We start from the raw sequence: 23,948 nt of genomic DNA, 5'->3' as shown, positions 1-23,948 counted from the left end.
TCCTTCAAATGCCAGAAGCCAAAGCATGCTGCCAACACCATACAGTTTCCTGCTCATCCCTTTCCTTTATCCCTTTTGTTTTTCAGTTAGGTCTGTGATGCCGTCGCCCAATAAAACGGCTCCAGCACCATGTACCCCTCTACCTAATCGATGCTGCTCTGCAGATGCTGGTATGGGACTACTTCATGTTGCATGCAGGGATATATTTTGAGTTTCATTTAGTTTTATGTCAATGTACTTATAGCCACATCTGTGTTTATCTAGATTTCCAGAGGTCTGTACATCAGCAGTTCTCAGAGATGCGGGAGCAACTCCGTGAGCTTGCACGGACTGTGAGGGAACTGGCCCAGAGCATGCGGCCTGTGGAGTCTGGAGCCCAGGGAGCCTGAGCACAGCCCATCCAAGAACAGTCCATCTGAGCACTCCCCAGCATACTGATGAGGAAGACTTCCCTTCCTAGCTGCCCCCCAACCCATCTGACACCCACCCGCAGCCCATCTGAGCACAGCAACCCACCCCCCCCCCCAGCCTATCTGAGCACAGCCTGCCATTTTTTGTAAATACTTTTTTTGTAAATAACTGTTTTTTTTTTTGTGTTTTTTTTTTTTTAAATCCTTTGTTTTTAAAATTGTTTATCATTTGTAGGCTAGATATTGTGTACTTTTTTAATAAAATAAATTGTTCTTGACTGAATGGTGTTGTGTCATAACTTTTGTACCATAATTTTGCTTGCTGCATTGACTATGACATTAATAGGCTCTTTGCACAAGCTCCACTACTTCCTGACACTCTACAGGCGTATTTCTTTCCTGTCCTATACTAGTGGATGGAAGTGATTGATCAGGTGTGCTGCACACCGGATTCATGGCAATTGCTATCCAATAGTATAGGACGGTAAAGAAATATGCCTGTAGAGTTTCAGGAAGTAGTGGCGCTTGTGCAAGGAGCTGATTTGTTTTGTAATGCAAATTATAAATGTAGCCAACGGAAGTGTAGACCACGTTGCAGTAATATATAAACGTGTATACAACGTTGCAGCAATATACATCGAAATCATCGCGGAAATCACAACGTTATGTGGACATTGCAGGCACGTTGCAGACACGTTGGACCTGCACGTTGCAGCAACTTGTGTGCAGATACCGCGTTTGCGTTGCATGCACGTTTAACTTGACGTTGAGTGGACCATACCAAAGTCTAAATTGCACGTTTCTGCAACATTGCTGCAACCTGATTGTGTTAGTAGGGACGTCTGCTGGACTCCCTCAATATTCAAAGGTCCGGCTTGGACCCCGTTAAGACGTCTGTGGATGTGCATAACGGGTTCAATATCTGAACGTCTAAAAAAACTTTCATTCTGGCTCCTAATTGGATGTCTTTGGACGTCCGAAAAAGACATCTAAAAGACGTCTTTTAGACGTGTCTTTGCTCAGTGGGAAGATGCACAGGTGTTTGATCAAGTCAGACTCGAACCCTGGTCAGTATGGATGGACTCATGCCGTGTTGCCGGGTGTAATGTTCAAAGATGTGCTGTGCGGCTCGCTGATCAGGTAGAGGGTAGATTGACAAAGCGGGTCAAATAGTCCATCACCACTAAAACACACCTATTCGCTTGTGAGGTAACAGACCTGTTTGTTAACTGAATGTCCAAATTATAGTCTTTATCTATTAAGGTTATTAGTGATATACATCTGATTGATTTATTTAAAAAAAAACATTTTTTATTGTCTTAATATTAAAATCAAAGGTAAGAAAATAAGGGATTTCAGAGTTGGGTTTTTCCGAATAGTGTGAAATTTGTATTGAAGTGTATATATTGAATGTTCTTACACATTAAGGCAACTGAACATTAGTATTACCTGTCTGAGAACTTATAATCCTTGCTGGAGTGGAACAAATAGGCTACTATTAACATTCTTTTTGGTATTACGGCCGGAGTTGTAAAAAATGAAGTTGTGATATGAATAATGTGTATTTTAAGAAAATGTGTTTTTATGAATTACCTGCACCTTTACATGGATTGATAGCTTAGACCCTTCTCTACAAATATATCAATTTGAAAATAGGGTAGAACAAAGATTATAAAGTTCAACTTTCAAACCTGTTTTGTCCTATATCTCAAGAATGGGTGAGGTAATTCTGTAAGGTCGGCTGCAATCTTCTGGAATGGTCTGACTGCGTGAATGGACTGTAATGGAGCTCTTCCTGAGTTAGGAGAACTGTGTGACATGGTGAGCATTCTGCACGACATTTGTGAATGTCACCGGACATGGCAATAACAGATTTGCCTAGCTCTAAGCAAAGTGCGCTCTGCACCTAAATGGCCACTAAACTGTTCTCCATGCAGACTCTTCAGAGCTGGGGGAGGCAGGACTACTTGGTAAGTATGTGCGGAGTGAGCTGATTATTGAACTCTACCATTCACAGTGGGCAACTTGGGGAAACCATGCCAGAGTTTCTTTAAAGTGGCAGGAGACCGTTTGAGTTTTCCAAGAGGTGGCCTGTTGCCTTCCTCTTTCCATGACCTGACTGTACCAAGACAGAAATCAGCCTATTGTTGGGCCTCAAGTTCCACTAGATTAATGGACAATGTGGGGCTGGTATCTGGGACTGAGGTGCTCTCAATGCCTTGCCTTTGAACAGGAGGGGGCGCTGTTGCTGGCAGAGCTGAAGTGGCCCTGACACACTGCACTGCTTCCATGTGTTGCTCAGGAGAGCTGGGTCGTCTAGACATGGAATCTGCATTTTCATGTTGCTTGCCCTCCCTGTGAACGATCATGAAGTCAAAGACATCCAGTTCAAGTATCCAGCGTGTTCTTCTACCTGTTGGGATCATTGTCAACAGAGGCCTTCTTCAGACTCAGCAGAGGCATGTGGTCAGTGATGATGCTGAATGAGTTCCACTCAGAAAATGTTTGAAGTGTCGCACTGACCATACCACAGCCCACAACTCACGGTCGTAGGTGGACCATTCTCTCTCTGAGGGGGTGAGAGAGTGACTGGCGTATGCTATGACACGTTCCTTCCTGTCCTGAATCTGGGCAAGCACTGAGCCGATGCAGTCTTGTGAAGCATCTATATATAACAGGAACGGCTGTGTGAAAACCGGACGAGCCACGTTAGGAGGATTGGAGAGGGCGTGCTTCAGTGACTGGAAAGCATCCTCGCATTCCATAGACCATTTGAAAACTGCACCTTTGTGTGTGAGAGCATGGAGGGGAGAGGCAATAGCAGAGAAGTTCCTAATGAACCTCCTATAGTAGGAGCACATAACTACAAAGGCTCTCACTTCAGCGGTAGTCCTGGGAACTGGCCAGTTCTGGACCTTGTCCAGATTCTTCACGTCGGGCTGAAGACCTTGGCGGGATATCACATGACCTAGGAAAGACACCTGGCTGTGAGCGATGTGACATTTACTAGGTTTAAGCTTAAGACCCGCAGAACGGAAGCGGCTGAAAACCTCCTCAAGGCTCTTGACATGTTCAGTGAAAGTCCGGCTAAACACTAGCACACCAGATCAGACTCAACACTAGCACACCAGATCAGACTAAACACTAGCACACCAGATCAGACTCAACACTAGCACATCAGATCAGACTAAACACCAGCACACCAGATCAGACTAAACACATCAGATCAGACTCAACACATCAGATCAGACTCAACACATCAGATCAGACTCAACACATCAGATCAGACTCAACACTAGCACATCAGATCAGACTAAACACTAGCACATCAGATCAGACTCAACACACATCAGATCGAACTAAACACTAGCACATCAGATCAGACTCAACACTAGCACACCAGATCAGACTCAACACAGACTCAACACTAGCACACCAGATCAGACTAAACACTAGCACATCAAGGTAGATCAGACACTCTTTCCAACGCAGACCACGGATCACCAACTCCATAAGCCGCTGGAAAGTAGGTGGGGTATTTTTCAACCCCATCGGCATCACAGTGAACTGGTATAAGGCACTACCAGTACTGCATGCGTTTTCTCCCTGTCCTGTAGATCAAGCACAACCTGCCAACCTGCCAATATCCACATAAATAAATCCATTGTACTGAACCAACATGCACCCGACAAGCTATCCAATGCCTCCGCTGGGCGTGGCAAGGATATGAATCCTTGACAGTGACTACATTCAGTTCCCTAAAGTCCACGCAAAATCTGTAACTGGTGTCTTTCTTTTTAACTAAAATGACAGGGGATGACCATGGGCTACAGTCTTCTTCTTGAGAAAGGAGCTGTTCAACTTGCCTGTCAAGTTCGATGGGGCGATGTTCGGTAAGCACGTTGTTAGACAGGCTGAGCATCTCCTGTACGAATGCTATGCTTGACTACATCAGTATGGCCATAATCCTGGTCGTGGGCACTGAGCACATCAGAATACTGGCAAATCAGAGTTTCCAACTGTTGTCGTTGTTCACTGTCCAGTGCTGACTGACTTAAATCCACCTTAGGTAGTGACTGGGGCTCCCTCTGTGTCTGCACTTGAGCTACTGTAGGCTGCACCAGAGAACTCTTCACCTTTCTGACTGACTAACGAATGAACCTCTCCTAGCCTAGTGAAGAATCTAGGGAGAAATGTCTCTAACATCTGCAGAGTATTACTGCTATGTATTTGATTTAATGTGTTTGTTTGTTTTCACGTGGACACTGTGTAGTCGATAGAGTGAGGAGACAGCTGATGCTGCTGTGGCCGTTCAGGGTAGTGGGTGTCAAGAGGTCACACTTAGGCCACAGGGGGGGCCTCTCCTCTGGGGTATTAATGACACATCTCTATGGGACAATATAAACAGACACAACCTAGACTGACAACCAATGGTGATTAAGATATCATGTTAGGGTGACAGGCGACACATCTGTATGGTCACTCCTCCACCAATCTAGCTTCACCTAAACGGGCAGGCCTAGGCGTGGGGGGTGGGCCGAGAGAGCACTATTTAACGTCTCAACCAAACCTTGAGACTTCGATTTGGAAACGGTAGGCAACTCGGACAGACAGATTTGCTACTCCCAGCAGGCAGACACGCTGTTAACACCATGCGGGGAGGGAAGTCTAAGGCCTTGACTTCGCACCACAGCCGCAGCCAGCAGAGAAGCAGGGAGAGAGAGAGACGAGGGAAACATCCCAGAGAAGCAGGGAGAGAGAGACGAGGGAAACATCCCAGAGAAGCAGGGAGAGAGAGAGAGAGACTAGGGAAACATCCCAGAGAAGCAGGGAGAGAGAGACGAGGGAAACATCCCAGTGTTCCATGTGATTGTATCTTTGTACAATAAATCTATCATCTGTCACCGCTTCCAATCCCGTGTTGGGTGATTTCATCAATGACTATCACAACAAGAAGGCAATTAACATCGTGGTTCATAATTAGATGGTGCTGCAACTCTTATCAAGGCTTACAAAAAAATACACAGCGCAGAGCAACAGAAGAAAAACGCCAAAAGCCAACACTAGTGTGACATGGCACATGACAATCAGCATTTGTGGGATTCATGACACGAATATAAACTAGACCTTTCTTTACAGGGGTCAGTGTGCGTGCTACAAGAAGACCGGGCACAGTTTGGGTTTCAGGCCCTTGGAGACCAGTGTAGTTGCATGTGAGCTCTGGCTCACCAACAGGGGACTGAACTTTGGCGTACAATGTTCATCAGGGACAAGGCAGGGACATGAATGGGTGCTAATGTCACAGCGCTACATTTCAGTGGGGCAGTGTGCTGCAAGCATAAGAGGGGGACAGTCCAGTTCCAAAGTTTCAGATGCTTCTCTCTTAGGTCGATTACAGTATGATGTTTGTGGAGAAAATCCCAACCTAGGAAATTACTGAGCCTGTGTCTAGGAAAGCTTGGACTGCAGTATTCATTATACTCAATGACAGCAAATACATAGGATACAGGAGTGTCAGTAGTTACCAGTTCATTATGTAGTTTGGGCCTGTTCTCACCCACTGAGCAAAGACACGTCTAAAAGACGTCTTTTAGATGTCTTTTTTGTCTTTTTCGGACGTCCAACGACAATTAGGAGCCAGAATGAATGTTGTTTTTTTTACGTTCAGATATTGAACCTGTTTTGCACGTCCACAGACGTCTTAGAGGGGTCCAAGCCAGACGTTTGAATATTGAGGGGTCCAGCAGACGTACAAACGGGGTTCAGGACCGACGGTTATTAAGACATGATCTGAACGTCTCCCTGACGTTGCGTGTTTGCTGGGCAGAAGCAGCAGACACTTGGCCCTCAGTACCTGCTACCAGTCTTTCCCTCCTCATCGTGGAAGCTGACGTGATGAGGCGATACAGGGTAGTTTGTCGAAATGTTGATATGGGTTGGTGTATATGATCATAAATTACCTTAAAACTTGGCTTATAATGCTAAATACTGAACCCATCCTTTAAACATACCACAGTTCCAACAAGTGGAGTGAGGTCTGCCAGAAGTGGATGTATAAATTAGAGGCTGACATGGGAATGGATTTTGACTCCCGCTCCCTCCCACTCCCACATAAATAGGGGCCTACTGTAATCCCATTCCTTCCCAATCCCGAGTGAGAGTTTAAAACAAAATCCCATCCCGTCCCAATCCCGAGCCAAACCTTTACACAATCCCACTCCCATCCCTTCTTACTCCCACCCAATCCTGCTCCGTTTTTCTTCCTCAGTAGAAAATATGTGCACAAGAACACATGCACGTTGCTTTGCACGTTGCTTGCCGGATAAAGTACTAAACATCCGGTGTAGTTCGTTTCGCTTGTGATGCAGTGTTGGGTGACAATGAAAACTACAAAAAGTGATCAAGGCAATGTTTTACTCGATGCTGGTGTAGCGCCCTTGCTCCTACTAACCAATAAGAACCACACACTAGCACCCAGGTTAGGTGTGGAGAGCTGGATACCTTATATCTAAGTGCTTCAAGTAACTCACTAGGAGAGAGTTGAGATAAAGTTGAACAGTTGACAATTTTATTGCCTCAACACAGAAAAATATAGCACTACACAGTTCTTGCATTAAGGACCTTGCATTGAATTAAAATAAAAAACAAAATAGAGCTCTTTTCCCCTAAACAATGAATGAATAAAGTGTTCTGTTTGTTGAGTGGAATTTGAGACTCCTTGAGAGTTTAGTGTGCACACTTCCTAATACTACTACCCGGGTAGTTAAATGATTCTGAGTTCTTATCTGGATCCTGAATGAGTGGATCAGTCAGATGTCGGATGCGGATCCCACGGCTGGCCACACCGATGAATGGGTCCGTCCACAGTCCGGCGTCTCTGAGCTTGGCTCGCCACTGAACCATCCAAGGTTCAGAATGAATCTGTCTTTATCTACACACAGAATGCAACTGTTACTCTCTCTCTCTCTCTATTCATCATAAGACCCCATCAACTCATTCTCCATTCAGAATATCTAATCATGTATAACCATAGCTCAAGAAATACAGTAATCTAATCATTGTGAAATGAATTGACATACAAAGAATTAAGAATGGTATTCCAGAATAAATGAATTATCTCCAGTCACCATTCACAACTGGTACTGTAAAGAATGAAATTACCTTTTAACTACTGATGACTTTCGCTGTCTTTTATTATTGTCCTTATTTCAGCTCTGCGTTGTGTTTTGATTTCAATAAAAGACGACCCCCAATCTCACACAATACCACACAGTCCAGTGTCTCCTTTTCAGGTGTATTCCGAATGAATCTCTCCAACACGGGATCTGAGCCTCAAGCAAAAGCGGTTTATTACAGAAGGTTTGACATACTGTACAAAAGACGATGGCATGGCCTAATGTACAGTTGACCTCTCTGTATGCTGTCTGGACCCAAATCAAAGCATTGGTCTCGTTGCAACGTTCTTATGTGGTTTGAGTGTCCCCCCCCTCCCTCGTCTCTTCTCCGATAAGACTGTCTCTGGTCTCTTCTGTGGCCTTGTTTTGTCACGTTAACCTACGCCGCCTCGGCGCCCAGGCCTTTATCTCTAACCACAACAATGGTGTTTGGCCCAGAGTGTACCAGCCATGGAATGTCTTTATCTCATAAGTCTATGGAAGAGGGACACCGTTTCTTACCCAAAACTCAAGCCGACAGCCATACTCAGAGGTCAATCATCATAATTAGGAAATAGCTAACAGGATCATATTAAAAGGCATTTCTCTGAAAATCAACCATATTCAACACTACTATTTATCTTTTTAAACCTCTTAATATGTTCACTGATTTAACATAAATCATTTTAATATATTGTATCCTTATGAACTGTATTACCACTTTTGTACAAAATGAAATAATGTAATAAAATAAAATAAACACTTTTATGGAAACCAGGATAATCGATTGACCTCAATCAATTATCTTCCAATGGCACTAGAACCTAGGTTGGTTGTAACTGTTAGCCTATATAAATGTATATATTTGTTATAATTGCCTCTGCATTTGATTATTATTGGTTTGCATTAACTTAATAACGAAAAACTAACCCTGAAAACAGAATTGTAAATTGTAAAATAATGGCAATTAGACATTCATGTGTACAACTATTGGACAATTTATTAATTGGTTGGGGCGTTACATATCTCTGGTGAGAGACTTCCAGAGGGTGGGGTCACACGAGGGGGGGGGGGGGGGGGGCAGACCCGTGTCTGAGGACTGCACGCTCCGGGATGGGGCATGTTGGTAGAGAAGGTCAGATAGGTACTGGGGGTCAAGGGCATGGAGGACAATTAATTTAAGAAAGATGACTGGAATGGTTAACAGAATGGTTGACAGGTCATATTGAGGAAGGCTTTTTTCTTTATTTGTACGCCTAACAATATGAATGAGTGAATAGAGACCGACAGAAAGCTTACTGACCTACTGGGCTATCAGAGTCCAGAAGTAGCCTACTTTTAACTAGGCAACATAAATAGGAATTTGCTTTCGGCCCATGGTGCATAGATGGAGACAAAATTAGACAGGGTGCAGGGACCAGACGGGACAGTGCAAAGAGGGCAGGGCTTCATGAGCAGAACTAAGTGCAAATACAAAACACAATACAGTTTATAGCCTACCTATGGCAAAATGATAGTGGGACGTATAGGGAGAGGTTCTTCTTAGGCAGGGCGGAGAAAGCAGGGAATCTAGGAGTGCTCCTGTCCGCTGGCTAGCTGGGTGATGAGGCTCCCCCGTGCTTGTGGAGATGCAGCCTCACTGCACTGGACCGGCGGTCACCTCCCTAGCAGACTCTGATGGAGGCCGGACCAGCGGTCAGTACCTGTGTGCTGGCAGCTTGGCTGGATCATGAATCCATAAATCCATCCATCCATCCATCCATAAATAAAGATTGTGTTGATTTTGTAACTTTACGGTTCCTGCTCTCCTCATTGTGGACACAGTAGAAGTGTTCTGTGTACAGGCTCTATACATCCTCACGCCAGGGACAAGGTTTATTACAATAGTCCAGATCAGAATCACCCCCTAGTGGACACATGTAAACATATAGGAAAGGTGTTCACTGTTTAACCATTAAGTATGATCCGTGTCAGAAAAAGGGAGAAGACTTCCACCATTAATATTCAGGTGGAGGTCTGGTCAGAGGTGTTGGGCTGGTCAGAGGGGGAGGTGGAGGTCTTGTCAGAGGTGGAGGTCAGAGGTGGAGGTCAGAGGTAGAGGGCTGGTCAGAGGTGGAGGTCAGAGGTGGAGGTCTGGTCTCCAGCTGAGGCTGCCCAGCCCCTAAGTCTGAAGTGCTAACAGTAACTATAGTAACAGTACTCCTATATGCTAACATGGATATCTTAATAAAAACACTATAGCTTACAATGAGAATCAGAATCAGTTTTTATGATTAAAATCGGTTTTTATTTATTTCTAAATTTGCCACCTCCACCGCCATCCACCGCCGATCCTCTTCGGAGCCAGGGAAGAGGAGAGAGTCTCCCTGACTCTCTCTCAGTGGTCCAGAGAGATTGAGAGAGGAGAAGGAGATACCTCTGACCAGCCCAACACCTCTGACCAGCCCAACACCTCTGACCAGCCCTCCACCCTCTGACCAGCCCTCCACCCTCTGACCAGCCCTCCACCCTCTGACCAGCCCTCCACCTCTGACCAGCCCTCCACCTCCACCCTCTGACCAGCCCTCCACCCTCTGACCAGACCTCCACCTCTGACCAGCCCTCCACCCTCTGACCAGCCCTCCACCCTCTGACCAGACCTCCACCTCTGACCAGCCCTCCACCTCTGACCAGACCTCCACCCTCTGACCAGACCTCCACCCTCTGACCAGACCTCCACCCTCTGACCAGCCCTCCACCCTCTGACCAGCCCTCCACCTCTGACCAGCCCAGATGTCAAGATGATACCTCCTTCTCCTCTCTCTCTCTGGCCCACTGAGAGACGTCCGTCTCTGTCTCTCTCTGGCTGCTCTTCCTCTGTCGCTCTCTGGCTTCTCTCTCTCTGGCTGCTCTTCCTCTGTCGCTCTCTGGCTTTTATACACCTCCTGGCCCACGTCACAAGGGTGCTCTGTGACGTCACGGTTTGCAAGGCTCTTTTGACAAAACCACCAACTTTCTAAAATCACTGTAAATCACTTGATTGGTACTTTCAGACAGGTGTGATGAAGGTGTATCGAGTATCCTGGATTTGGCGTTAATATTATAATAATATTCTCCCGTTCAAAATAAAGCAACTGCCAAAAGTTAAAAAGTCTTTATTGAGATATGCCGCTAGGGCGTGGGTATAGGCTCCCCAGAACTCCTGCCCTTTTCTTTTTTAAATAATATTCTCTATTCAATATTCTGTCAAAATGTTCCAATATACAGTCCTTATTATCAATTTGTTTTAAGTCCTTCATCCATTCCCGCACGTTATAGCTCCCATATTATGACGAGACTTGAATATTACGAGACGTTAGAATGGGTTTATGTCAACATTCCTTACGCAGAAGTTGTTGTTTGTGAATATATATTCGGGTGTGTAAATGTTTTTACGAATGCGCCAACGAATACGTCGATGTCCCGCAATTTTAGTGCAATAGTACGGAACATTCTTCGTTTGTTTCCCATAATGAGGGTTTGTGCATGAAAACGTCCTTTGCGCAAACTGTCGCTCTCGTAATGTCTGTCTTGCCCTCGTTCTGTCTCTCGTACTGCATTTGGTTCCACATTTGCTTTCGGTGTTCGCGCGAACTGCCCGTCTCACACACTTTTCTGGCCTCCGACCTTTCCTGCTGGAGCCCGCCGCTTAAAGGTGGGGGACGTGGACCGGCCATAGAGATAGGTTTAGAAGGTCCCCTAGTGGCCGTTAGCTGTAAAAATCCATAGATTAGCCGCACTGTTGTATAGGCCACAGGGTTCAAAGCATGGGGGAAAAGTTGCGGCTTATAGTCCGGAAATTAGGGTATTTATATTATTGTCCTCTGTTTTGGGGCTGTTGCCAGGGTCCTTCCCCCGGGACATTTGGGCCTCAGCCTCCAGTCGTCTGTACTTTGTGTGAAAGAAGATGATGAAGGAGCAGGTAAACACAGTACACAGGCCTGCCATCACCAGCACAGAGACTGTGGAGAGAAACACACACACTGCCTGTCAACCAGGTACCTCAGCCAAGAGCCAACTACCATCAGTAAGAGAGAGAGGGAAAGATATGTGTGTGTGTGTGTTAATGTACTTAACTGCACATAACCTCTATCTAAAGTGTGTGTTTGACTTGGGGTGTGTAAAAGGTGAATCTAATCTCTCTAAACAAAGGCTACATATAGTTTTGCTTCATAGCAACAGTTTTGTATTCTATGTGCACCATATGTATTTGCATACTTGCAAACTCTGGGATAACTATAGACATAGGGTAGCCTATATCGCCTGCAGAAACTGAATGGTGCATTAAAGGTGCAGTGAGTGATCTTTGGTGCCATCTAGTGGTGAGGTTACAGACTGCAACCAACTGAATACAATTACATGGTGCAACATGGCAGCCTCAGAGGAAGGAGCCACTTCCTATTCGCCATATTCACCTGGCAGCCATATTGGTCAGTCTGGGGTGCGGATGCGGAAGTGCCCGTTGACTTCAATGTTAAAAGTTCACTGTAAAAACACCACTTCAAGAACCAAAATAGTCAAAATAACAGGCTGAATACACTATCGGGGTTACAAACTCATCATTACCTGACTCTGATTGTTTTTTAAGAGAGAGGAGGAAAGAGATTGTGTGTGTGTGTGTGTGTGTGTTAATGTACTTAACTGCACATAACCTCTATCTAAAGTGTGTGTTTGACTTGGGGTGTGTAAAAGGTGAATCTAATCTCTCTAAACAAAGGCTACATATAGTTTTGCTTCACAGCAACAGTTTTGTATTCTACGTGCACCATATGTATTTGCATACTTGCAAACTCTTTCTTGTTTTCGCGTTTGGAAATATATGGAGGTGAATGAGCCATAGTTAGCCGTCAGCTGCGTTCACTCACATGTATTTTCCAAATGCGAAAACAACGGTAGTGAAAAACAATCAGAGTCAGGTAATGATGAGTTTGTAACCCCGATAGTGTATTCAGCCTGTTATTTTGACTATTTTGGTTCTTGAAGTGGTGTTTTTACAGCGAACTTTTAACATTGAAGTCAACAGGCACTTCCGCATCCGCACCCCTCATTACGTCAGACTGACCAATATGGCAGCTGAGGTGAATAAGGCGAATTGTAGATATAAAGGGCTCATTCTAAAGTAGCGAAAAAATTATGATACTTATTTTCATGGAATTATTCACCAATTAAAATTGAATCACTCCATTTCTGCCAAGTCTACACAAAATTCTGCCACAAAATTCGGCATACTGCACCTTTAGTGACATGGTTGATTATATCTCAGCAGGCAAATATCATTTGGTATCTGTGTGGTGTAGACGAGAGGAGAGGAACCTACCCCTCCAGCTCAGAGCTGAATTGCCCTCCGTGGAACAGGTAGAGAAAGGGGAGTCGGCCAGTCTCTTGGTCAGCGCCTGAAGCAGCACTATGTAGATAACAGACTGGATCTGCCTGAAAGACAAATATGGCCAAAGAATCAAGATGAATAACAACATTTTGACTATTGAGTTTTCTGCAATCATTTTGCTTTTTGCAGCATTCTGATGTGGATAATGCATGCTTTAACAAGCACGTACACATTACACAAAGCTGTTGGATGTGCATATTGTGACGTTGAGAAGTAAGGGTTCTATCAAAAAGTATATCTGAGATATTGAACATCAAAGTTTTAGAACATCAGATTAGTAGGTGTTCTTGGAGATAGATCTTTATTTAAAAAAAATAAAATAAAAAAAATAACACCACACAGACATACAGAAGCATCCAATGTATACCTGTGTTACCTGTGTACCTGTATATTAGCTACTAACTGTATATGAGTGGAAGGAACAGACGGTGGTACCCGGAGATGAAGATGAGCCCAGCAGACGTGGCCTCTCCCACCGGATAGGAGCACTCCACAGACAGCTCCATGGCAACCGGGTAAATGGAGAAGCCAAAAAATCCGAAGGCGGCGCAGGCGGAGGCCACCGCAGCTTCCTGTCCCCGCATCTGGGACACCTGACCAGGGGACACACGGCACCAGCTCAACCACACTCCCCACAGCACGCCGGCGCCGACTCAACCACACACCGCTGCATAGCAATACGCAAAGTCTACCATTTTGAGGAATCGTCGTCCTTAAAATGTATCGATTTCATCCCGCCTCAACGTTCAACATGAATAACTTAAATCGACGGTGAACTTTGACACCGGCACTGACCACTGCGAAGGCGATGGCGGCGAGCGTCGTGAGGCTCATGTTGATCTTGGTGGCCTCTGTGAACTGCTTGGTCTTGTCAATGTAGAGACCCAGGAAGGCGGCTCCCACTATACCGAACAGGATGAAGAGGGCCCCGCACAGGCCGCAGAAGTCCTGTCAGCACCAATACATGTTCAGGGTGTCAGGTGTCTTCCAGACAATGTTCAGATCAACAGAAATTCAATTCCAGTTATTGTATTTTCTGCAAGGGACCTAATTTGTTAAAATTTGTTAAAACGGTACGGTTAGATGCATCACACTTGAACCGTGACAGACTTAAGACATAAATACAGTCGACAAAAGAGCCGGTATGACCATGACTGGGCGCTTACGGTGGAGTAGCCTCTGACACACAGGATCTGCTCCAGGAGGGTGGAGAAGCAGGTGAAGACAGCGATCCCCGAGCCGAAACACAGGAGCAGAATCATGTAGGCCTTGTTCTTCAGCAGCTAGAGATGGGGGGATACATCATTTACGTATGATTCAAATGAAGAACACATGCCATTTACTGAGATGTGATCCGCCACACTGATGCACTGCATATGAGCAGGCATGCATAGTGCACGTGTTTGCACATCTGTGTGTAGGCTACTGTGTGTGTGTGTGTGTGTGTGTACGAAGGTGCGAACATTGTGTGAGTGTGTGTGGTCTGACTCTACGTCTGTCTATCTGACGTCTGTCTATCTGTGTGTGTGTGTGTGTGTGTGTGTGTGTGTGTGTGTGTGGGGGGTCTGACTCTACGTCTGTCTATCTGACGTCTGTCTATCTGTGTGTGTGTGTGGGGGGGGGGGGGGGGGGGTCTGACTCTACGTCTGTCTATCTGCTTGTGTGTGTGTGTGTGTGTGTGTGTGTGGGGTCTGACTCTACGTCTGTCTATCTGCTTGTGTGTGTGTGTGGGGGGGGGGGGGGGGGGGGGTCTGACTCTACGTCTGTCTATCTGCTTGTGTGTGTGTGTGTGTGTGTGTGTGTGTGTGTGGGGGGGGGGGGGGGGTCTGACTCTACGTCTGTCTATCTGCTTGTGTGTGTGTGTGTGGGGTCTGACTCTACGTCTGTCTATCTGACCTCTGTCTATCTGTGTGTGTGTGTGTGTGTGTGTGGGGGGTCTGACTCTACGTCTGTCTATCTGCTTGTGTGTGTGTGTGTGTGTGTGTGTGTGTGTGTGTGTGGGGGGGGTCTGACTCTACGTCTGTCTATCTGCTTGTGTGTGTGTGTGTGTGTGTGTGTGTGTGTGGGGGGGGGGGGGGGTCTGACTCTACGTCTGTCTATCTGCTTGTGTGTGTGTGTGTGTGTGTGTGTGTGTGTGTGGGGTCTGACTCTACGTCTGTCTATCTGCTTGTGTGTGTGTGTGTGTGTGTGGGGTCTGACTCTACGTCTGTCTATCTGCTTGTGTGTGTGTGTGTGTGTGTGGGGGGGGGGGGTCTGACTCTACGTCTGTCTATCTGCTTGTGTGTGTGTGTGTGTGTGTGTGTGTGTGTGTGTGTGTGTGCGTGTGTGTGTGTGTGTGTGTGTGGGGTCTGACTCTACGTCTGTCTATCTGCTTGTGTGTGTGTGTGTGTGTGTGTGTGTGTGTGTGTGTGGGGTCTGACTCTACGTCTGTCTATCTGCTTGTGTGTGTGTGTGTGTGTGTGTGTGTGTGTGTGTGTGTCTCACCAGTGTGAGGCCCTGTAGGAAGGGCTCAGAGTTGGCGGTCTCGGCGCTGGCGGAGGGAGGTGTTGGGGGGACACTGCTGCGGATCCCTGCTGTTGCTAGGAGACAGACCAGGGCTGCCGGTGCAGCATATACAAACATCTGGGGGAGAAGAGTGCTCAGATGTATATTGAAAAGTGATAAATGTATAGTATATTATCTTCATTACGAGTTAAAAACTTGGCTCACGTTCTCTGCTCACCAGTAGAGAGAAATCGGTGGTGCCCAGAAGCAAGGGGGACAAGATGTTGGCGAACAAAAGACCAAGGGGATTTGCTGAAGATGTAGAAAAATAAACTCAAATCAGAAATTGCCATAAAGCACAGATGTGCTTCCCTGGTCCCCAGAACAGACAGAGGTTTATCTCTTCCTCCTCCCTCCTTTCAACGGTTGATAACGATGTTGGACCATCCACACAAAACCCATCGCTCTTGGGAGTAGCAGGCAGCTACTGATAGCTCAGCCCCAGTCCCTATGTACAGTAGGGCTGTATATCATCTTGGATTTCGCGATACGATACGCATCACGATACACAGGTCACGATTCGATACGTATCACGATACAGAGGTCACGATACAATACGATACGATACGTATTGCGATACACACATCATTTACTGAAAGATTTTAAGTGTTCAAGACTGAAAACTGAATGGCTCAAATGCACTATATAGATAACTCAAACTCAATGACTGGACAGAGAGCTAGCTAATAAATATTTTACACTTGATATCCATGCTTTTTAAACTGTCAACATTGTAGTATTTATGGTTTTTCAAAATTATTTATATGTATGCTTTTTTAACTTAATATTGTAGAATATGCTTTTTAAACTGGATTTAAAAATGTAAATATTTTTATTTATTTTTTTTTTTTAATTTTTACAGCGCCCGGCTGTATCGATACTCCGGGCTGAAAGATCGATACAGTATCGCGAGACTACGTACCGCGATGCATCGTTGTATCGATACAATCCTACAGCCCTAATGTACAGTATACATTTACCTACATAAACACACCAGTCAGGTAGTTGTAACCCAGTAGCTTGGGAGGCCTATGAAGTAAACTGTTTTGGTTTCACTAATGTCCTTCTACCTTTCGATGACTGAATATGGCCTCTGATTCAATCTCAAATATGAGTATGTTTGACCAGACTGGATGACATGCCTGCATAATCTACTTATGAAACTATACAGTAGTTGGTAAACTTGGTACAATAGTCGGCTCTATTTTGTCTACGTGAGGAGAAGGTCTCAACTACGTTATTTCATTGTACACTGTCCCCGTACATATAATTAATAAACCTACTTGAACATGAACTACTTGAACAACTCACACATGGAGGCGATCATGTTGGCTGTGGCCCGTTGGTGCTCGGGGAACCAGAGCGCCGCCATCTTTGTGGGTGTGAAGATGACCAGGGGCTGTGCCAGCGCGCACAGCGTCTGACCTGCCATCACTACAGGGAAGTAGGCTCCTTTCATAGGGGGTCCATAATCCTGGACCCCCGCGTAACGCATCACCGCTCCCAGCATGTTGAGCCAGGATCCCAACACCAGCTAGAGAGGAAGGACGGTAGGGGAGGAGGGACAAAAATAAAGAATGTGACTCTTGATCTGATTGTTTGCAATTGTTTCACTTCACGTTAGTTTTATGAGAAACTTTTTTTTTTCTCCTGGGATTAAAGATGGTGTAATCTAATTGAAAAGAAAGAAACAATTTAGCGTCTTTAAACATCATGTGTTAAAGATGATATCTTACTTTCTCTGTCTTACTTTCATTTCCTCAAAAGTCACAAACATTTTCACTATCTGGCAGCTTCCTGGATCACGGCATACTTCCTGAAGCATCTTCCGACTGAGATTTCTCAAACTACAACATTCTCACATCAATGAGATAAGTCTTTACACAATGAATTAGTATTAAAATGACAATCTTAAACAATCACTACACCAATAGTCAAAAACATGTGTAAACAAGGAACTCCAGTGGATTTGCCTGCCGGTGTTTACACATCATTATGTAAACAACTTCTCTTTGTTTATCTGAGGTCATATGATCTGGATAGCACCCTTTTGTTTTTAGAGTGTGGTGGGCTATATCTAGCCTTGTGAGACCATCATGATTTCATGAGATCACATTCTGTTTCTCTCGCAAATCAGTCTGGATACTCTCCATAGAGATCTGTTCTGTGCCAGATCAGAAAACGATCTCGCCAATCAGAGTTGGTTCTGGGGAATTTTAAATACAAACAGCTGGGTGGGTTTAGATGTGATGACAACGAGAAGCGGTTGAAGTTAGAGCGTGATAGATGGTGATAGTATTTTTTTTAAAGAGCCTGTCCTTTTCCAAACAGTTTCCAATTGAGAGTTCCCAGATGGTTATGCAAAGCACATAATCTGGCACATCAGGTTAGGCAGGTTATATCTGCTCTGGGATACGACTACTCGGAAGCCTTCATACCGCAAACCGGAGCCCCAAGGTGTCCAGTATCCATGTAGTCCCAAAGCTGAGAGGGATGGCCACCACCATGTAGATCAGGGACAACCAGTTGATCTGGTCCAGACTGGCTCCCAAGAACTCGGCTGACTGGTCGGCTATTGGGGCAAAGGTCAGCCATAACTGGGGATACAAGAACAGAGACATGTAGTCATGTGTCTTCATCAATGTGTTATTACACCAGGCCATTGTTTGCTAAAAATGTAGGATAGGCATATATAGCCTACGCATTATGCTTCTGCCTTTGCCTTTTCAGTCATACCTTTGTTTTATACTGCCTAATCTGTTTGCTTATTGTATTGTGTGTGATGATAAATGAATAAAATACTACTACTTATCATAGTGTTATTGGAGAATGTTGCTTTGCAGGCTTTCAGTCCAAAATAAAAATGAACCTGAAGAGTTCTGACCAATGAGGCCACTGGTATGTAGTCATGTAATGGGCCACCAACTTAAAATGAAGGAAATGAAAGCCTTGCCTTGATACAATGTTCTATATATAACACCACTGACTGAGACAACAAGTCACGCAAGACCACAAGACATGACCAGCTTAGTGCTGACCTAATCACCAGAAACTTCTATATTCTATAGGACAATCACCAATCAAACAGACAAGCTATGGAGGACACTGGGGCTACCCAGGAGGGGGTTGCAGTGTTACACAGCGCACACTTTAATGTTCAGTGTATCACATCTATGTAACACACTTATAGACCCTAAGATACACAGGACAAAACAATGAAATATAATACATACAATGATACCACAGCAACACAGATAATGTACAGGTTAACAAGATGCAGTTTGACCCCTATACATCCCCTCCAGTAAAGATTAACCCAACTTTAAACAGGAATGAATGAAGCCTTCCCGCTTTGAAACCTGAATGATTGATTGGCTGGGGAAGATACAAGGGTACTGCGATAAATTAGAGAATACACATTGTCCTGAAAAAAGAAGCATACCCAACTGAGACAGCAAAATGTGCAAAGAGTGAGGTGGGAAAGTCTTAAGTGGGAAGACAATGGCTGCTCTGTTTCCTACATACTGTATATGAAGGAGCACATCCCACACATGTTTGCACAATTGATGGATTTTATTCTTTCATATTTCAAATAATTTACTTTTCTCCCAGAGGTGATATCACTACCTTAATTTGGGGAAAGTTAAATTATGACATTATAAATGTAGGCTAAAGTATGATGTGCAAAACCATGCTTTTTGCTCTGAACAACAAAATATATTAGGTCATTTTCAATTGCAGCTGACATTAGGTTCAATCAATTTATGTTGAAACAGCTGAGCGTCGTTTTCAGACAGGTACCACCGGTTCCTGTTTCCTTGGAAAGGGCAGTCCATAGGGACTTGTGTTAGTGAGGGAGGGGGCAGTCCATAGGGACTTGTGTTAGTGAGGGAGGGGGCAGTCCATAGGGACTTGTGTTAGTGAGGGAGGGGGCAGTCCATAGGAACTTGTGTTAGTGAGGGAGGGGGCAGTCCATAGGGACTTGTGTTAGTGAGGGAGGGGGCAGTCCATAGGGACTTGTGTTAGTGAGGGAGGGGGCAGTCCATAGGGACTTGTGTTAGTGAGGGAGGGGGCGAGTAGATCTACAAACTCAGGCACACTTCCCCTGACAATAGCATCAGAGATATGACATTTTTATGACCATGGCTGTGAAAGGAGACATTAAAGTAGCCGAAATGTCAAAATTACTCACTGCTCAAATATCAATGTCTTTCGTGATCACAAGATTAGGCCAAACTGGTTTTAGCACGTCACGTGTCCGGCAACTCTGAACACCGGCATTGTTTTGAATAACAGCTGTAGTACAGTAGCCTACAGCTCAAATACTGTATCATGCACTACTGCTACTCTTACCATCGATTACTACAGTGGATAATTGACAATCTATCAACCGATTTTTCATACGGCGTGACCACAAACTATCAATTTGAAATCTGGATTAGTCAAACTGTCTTAATAAAAAAAAAAAAAAACTATATCAAAGAAAAAAACAAAACTTTACATTTACAGAACTGAAAAGAAAAAAGAGCATACAGTAGACTTACGTACCATAGAGTTTGAGCAATTTAACAAGCAAAGTACGCATAGGATGAACCATCTTCTCTTGTATACTTTGAAAATTAGGAGTTTTTCCAGTTCATTGTTGGGCTTGATGGCAGGGTCGTCAGGAACCTCGTGAGGAGGTTCTCCTTCTTCCATAGTTCCACTTTGTTCCATTTCAACTAAACAACTCTACATAGGTACAGGTTGACTTAAGGCTCGTCGAAACTTTAAATGTATTGCTTGTCAAAAAGGCAAACCCTCCTGGCCGATCGGTAAACATCCCGCATGATTCTCTAATAGATCTGGGTGGGTATAGAGCTTAGAGCGTCTTTGTTCAGGGACACCTCCTTTGAGTCGAGCGTTTTGAGTCCTAGTGCCAGTCGAGTTCCGTTCTCTTTGATTTCGGCGTGAGTTTTGCTTGCACCCTCATGTCTGAATGTACAATGAGGCAATTTGGCAAAATTATAAGAGAATGTAATATTGTCGTCATTGCACGTGACCTACCGTTTTCCAGGAAGTAAGAAATTATATACTTTGATATAAGATTACAACAAAAGTAGAATTTTGTAATTTTTTGGGGCATACATCGTTGAATAGGTGAACACTATGACCAATTATGTGAACCAAAATGGGACATAATGCTTTTTTCAGTTCAGTGCGACTTTAAAAAACAAAAACAAACAAACAAAGGTTGACAAGGCAACTGAAGAAGGCCATTTGTGCCCTATTTATTAAACTCCCCATGGGAGCTACAGTGTGTGGACAGTCTCTCTACTCAGGTCATTAACCAGTCCCTCTGTCCAGGCCGTGTCCACCCAAGACTGCTGTAATTACCCCCTTCTAAAAAAAAGCCTAAGGGATCCAGAAGTTCTGACAAATTACAGATCTATCCAACCTCCGCTTTCTCTCCAAGTTGTTGAAAAAACGGTTGCAGCACAGCTCCATCAACATCTCAACTTCAACAACCTCTTTGAGAAGTTCCAGTCTGGATTCTGAGCAGCCCACTGAAGCGGGTCACGAATGACCTTCTGATGGCTGCTGATGCTAGCTCCCTCTGCCTCCTGGTTGTTCTGGACCTGAGTGCAACGTTCAATACAATCCACCATTCCATCCTCCTCCTCGAACACCACCAAAACTCTACTGTTCTCTCTGAGCAAGAGCTGAACTGTTTCCACTCCTATTTCATAGACAGGATGGAGTATATCTTCCTAGGGACATCCAGGTCTCAGACGTGCGTGGTCACCTGTGGTGTTCCCCAAGGATCTGTTTTTAGCCCCATTCCGTTCATTCTATGCTTCCCTCAGTCGTATCTTCAGCAGGCATGAAATATCATCCTATTGCCCGCCGGTGACACCCAGCCGTACTTGAAAACTGTCCCAACTGCCCCATACAAGGGCATGTATGAAACAAAACCTCCTTCAATAAACAGCAGGAAGACAGAAGCTCTACTTGTCATGACCCTCACCAGGTCCAGCACTTTCCCATAACCCACCTCACCATTGCAGGCCAAACCATCGCTCTCTCCTCCTCAACCGTCAACTTCGGTGACAAGTTTGATCCCTCCCTGGCTTTTGACACCCACATTAAACATCTCCGTTAGACATCATTCTACCACCTTAAAAGTATCGCCAAACTCAGTCCCACCGTAACCTTGACTAATGCTGAAGGGCTTGTCTATGTCTTTATCTCCTCAAGGCTGGACTACTGCAATGCACTGTTCATTGGGAAAACCCATCCTGCCATCTTCGATCTGGAAACAGCCTGCTTCTTCATACCCCCAGGAAGCTCCACTCTATGGGATGATCTAAAGATCTACTTATTTAGAAAAGCTTTTTGTATGCAATGTGTATATATTTCATATGTTAATTATTATACATTAATATATATATATTAATTAGTGTCTTTTTTATTAATTACTTTATGACTGTTTCGCAATGAAAAGTGTTTATAAATAAAACGAATTATTATTATTATTATTATTACTACCTAAAGTCGTCTTAAATATATTTGGAAACCTGACATCTAAAACAAGCTGTAACAGCATCTGTATCCCTCCTGCTTGAAAGACACATGATGGATACACTTTGGACACATTTGACCATGCTTCCTATTTGTCTCCTCTCCTTCATCCCTCCTCCTTACCATTCTGCGCATGCTCAACAGAGCTCCAAGAGCTCCATGGTGATTCGGCCTGTTTCGGTATTGCCCGGACATTTTCGCCTCTTTGTTTTACTGATAGTGGATTTAACTCGGATTCAACCTAATATCCAGCGGACTGTACTGTTCCGAAGCAGGTTAGTTCGTTCAACTTGAAAGGTTTGGGGTATTTTGCTACATCAGTGTGCCTATTGGTGAATTATGGCCGGGATTTGTATTGTTCTTATTCATTTTGTGTGTGTCTTTTCCGCTTGGTATGGGCATGCTATACGTGTTGTTTTATGTGCCTGTGTGGGAGCTAGCTCGCTAGTGTATGGCCGCGCCGGGCCCTGCAGTTACACACAGCATTTTCTAACAAAAGTGCATTATAAAGGACATTTCTGATCAGTGTTTTCCTCTGTCGGAGAGGCGCTCTTGCAGACGGGTCTCCTGTCTGTCACAATATTTTCGCTGATTCTGAGCAACACACCAGTGTAGCTCACCCACTGCCTGGAATGTTGTTGAAAAACCATGGCCCACCATTAACCCCCTTCTGCCTTCCAAAGTTCGGCGTCAATGTTCCATGTAGTCTTTCCCACATGATCAAATCAAGACAAAAGAAAGTTCACGCTTCTAGAGGTTATTATTTCCCCCCCACCTGACCATAGTAAAGTGTGACGCGGGGTTGGGCTCAACAGTCTGTCCAACAAGTCTGTCCCACAAGTCTGTCCCACAAGTCTGTCCAACAGTCTGTCCCACAAGTCTGTCCCACAAGTCTGTCCCGGTCGATGGGTTTGGCATTCAGCGAAAGCTGGGACAATTTCTGTGAAGGGACAATGCACAATGATTCTGAGGGTATGGGCAGAAATGGGCTTTGGTATTGGGGTGTCCTGCGCTCAGGTTCTGTATAGTTTTTGCATACGAGAGTAGGCCGACCGTAAGCATTCACTTTCATTTGATCAATCTGTCAGCATTGCATAGCCTATACGAAGTTGTTTGCATAGGGACATTGCCTAACTGCACTGGTGATTTCTTGCTAAACCGATGACCTCTTCATTTCATACTTGACGTGTATGCTGCACCATGACTGATCTTTGAGGTTTATATGTTGACTGTGGTCCATCTTCAACAGCCTATGTCAGTCTACCCACCCTCGTCAACTTGGATCATAGTAACATTCCGCATGAAGGTGCTGATTGCATGAGGAGAGTGACCTGGGGCCTAACCGGTCACCCTGACCTGCTCAGTGGGGCGCTAGCTGCCTTCTGTTCATCCTAGCAAGGTTACACTAAATCTAGACATCACGGCTGTAGGACTTAGCCTATCTTTTCCTTTCTTCTAGAAATCATCAGCACACATGCTCATGAAAAAGGGTGACTTTTAAACAGTAGACTAGATGCTGGTATCAGGACTTTGCTGCTAAAGAGGTAGGCTACTGTGAAACTCCAGCACCCACGGGGAAATGTGATGCATGGCTTCCTTAATTCTGGCTGTTTTGTCAACATTTCCCCATAGGGACATCATTAAAGTGTCTGCCTGTCTGTCTGTCTGTCTGTCTGTCTGTCTGTCTGTCTGTCTGTCTGTCTGTCTGTCTGTCTGTCTGTCTGTCTGTCTGTCTGTCTGTCTATCTATCACACTCACACACGCACGCCATGTGATTCATACCCACTGTGTATTAGCCTAGTTTGACCCCATAGATTTTGATGGATGGGGAAACGAAGGAGTTCTGATGTAAGTAGCCTAATGGACCTATTTAAC

General features: G+C 44.8%; 1 protein-coding gene across 1 annotated transcript; it reads right to left on the bottom strand.

The window, feature by feature from the left end:
• Window positions 1-11,085: 11,085 nt before the first annotated feature.
• slc49a3 (solute carrier family 49 member 3) lies at window positions 11,086-20,287 on the bottom strand. The gene is made up of 10 exons (XM_084456643.1): window positions 20,061-20,287; window positions 17,951-18,109; window positions 16,824-17,046; window positions 15,691-15,764; window positions 15,453-15,590; window positions 14,135-14,251; window positions 13,764-13,916; window positions 13,404-13,561; window positions 12,900-13,012; window positions 11,086-11,544 (listed from the first exon to the last, which is right to left on the bottom strand). The coding sequence occupies exons 1-10, from the start codon at window positions 20,226-20,228 to the stop codon at window positions 11,369-11,371; spliced, it is 1,479 nt and encodes a 492-aa protein (XP_084312769.1). The 5' UTR covers window positions 20,229-20,287; the 3' UTR covers window positions 11,086-11,368.
• Between the last annotated feature and the right edge of the window lie 3,661 nt (window positions 20,288-23,948).

Source organism: Borostomias antarcticus, assembly GCF_949987555.1.
Source record: "Borostomias antarcticus genome assembly, chromosome: 22".
NCBI classification, from domain to species: domain Eukaryota; kingdom Metazoa; phylum Chordata; class Actinopteri; order Stomiiformes; family Stomiidae; genus Borostomias; species Borostomias antarcticus.
Note: the sequence above shows the minus strand (reverse complement) of the source record. Positions and strands in the feature narration are given on the sequence as shown.

What these genes read in the sequence shown, in the direction of transcription:
- slc49a3 (XM_084456643.1), bottom strand. Translation starts at nt 20,228, where the DNA reads ATGGAACAAAGTGGAACTATGGAAGAAGGAGAACCTCCTCACGAGGTT. An exon ending in TAAATTGCTCAAACTCTATG is followed by an intron (nt 18,110 to 20,060) that starts GTACGTAAGTCT and finishes TTGTATCCCCAG; the next exon opens with TTATGGCTGACCTTTGCCCC. An exon ending in TTCAGCTCTGAGCTGGAGGG is followed by an intron (nt 11,545 to 12,899) that starts GTAGGTTCCTCT and finishes TTCTCTCCACAG; the next exon opens with TCTCTGTGCTGGTGATGGCA.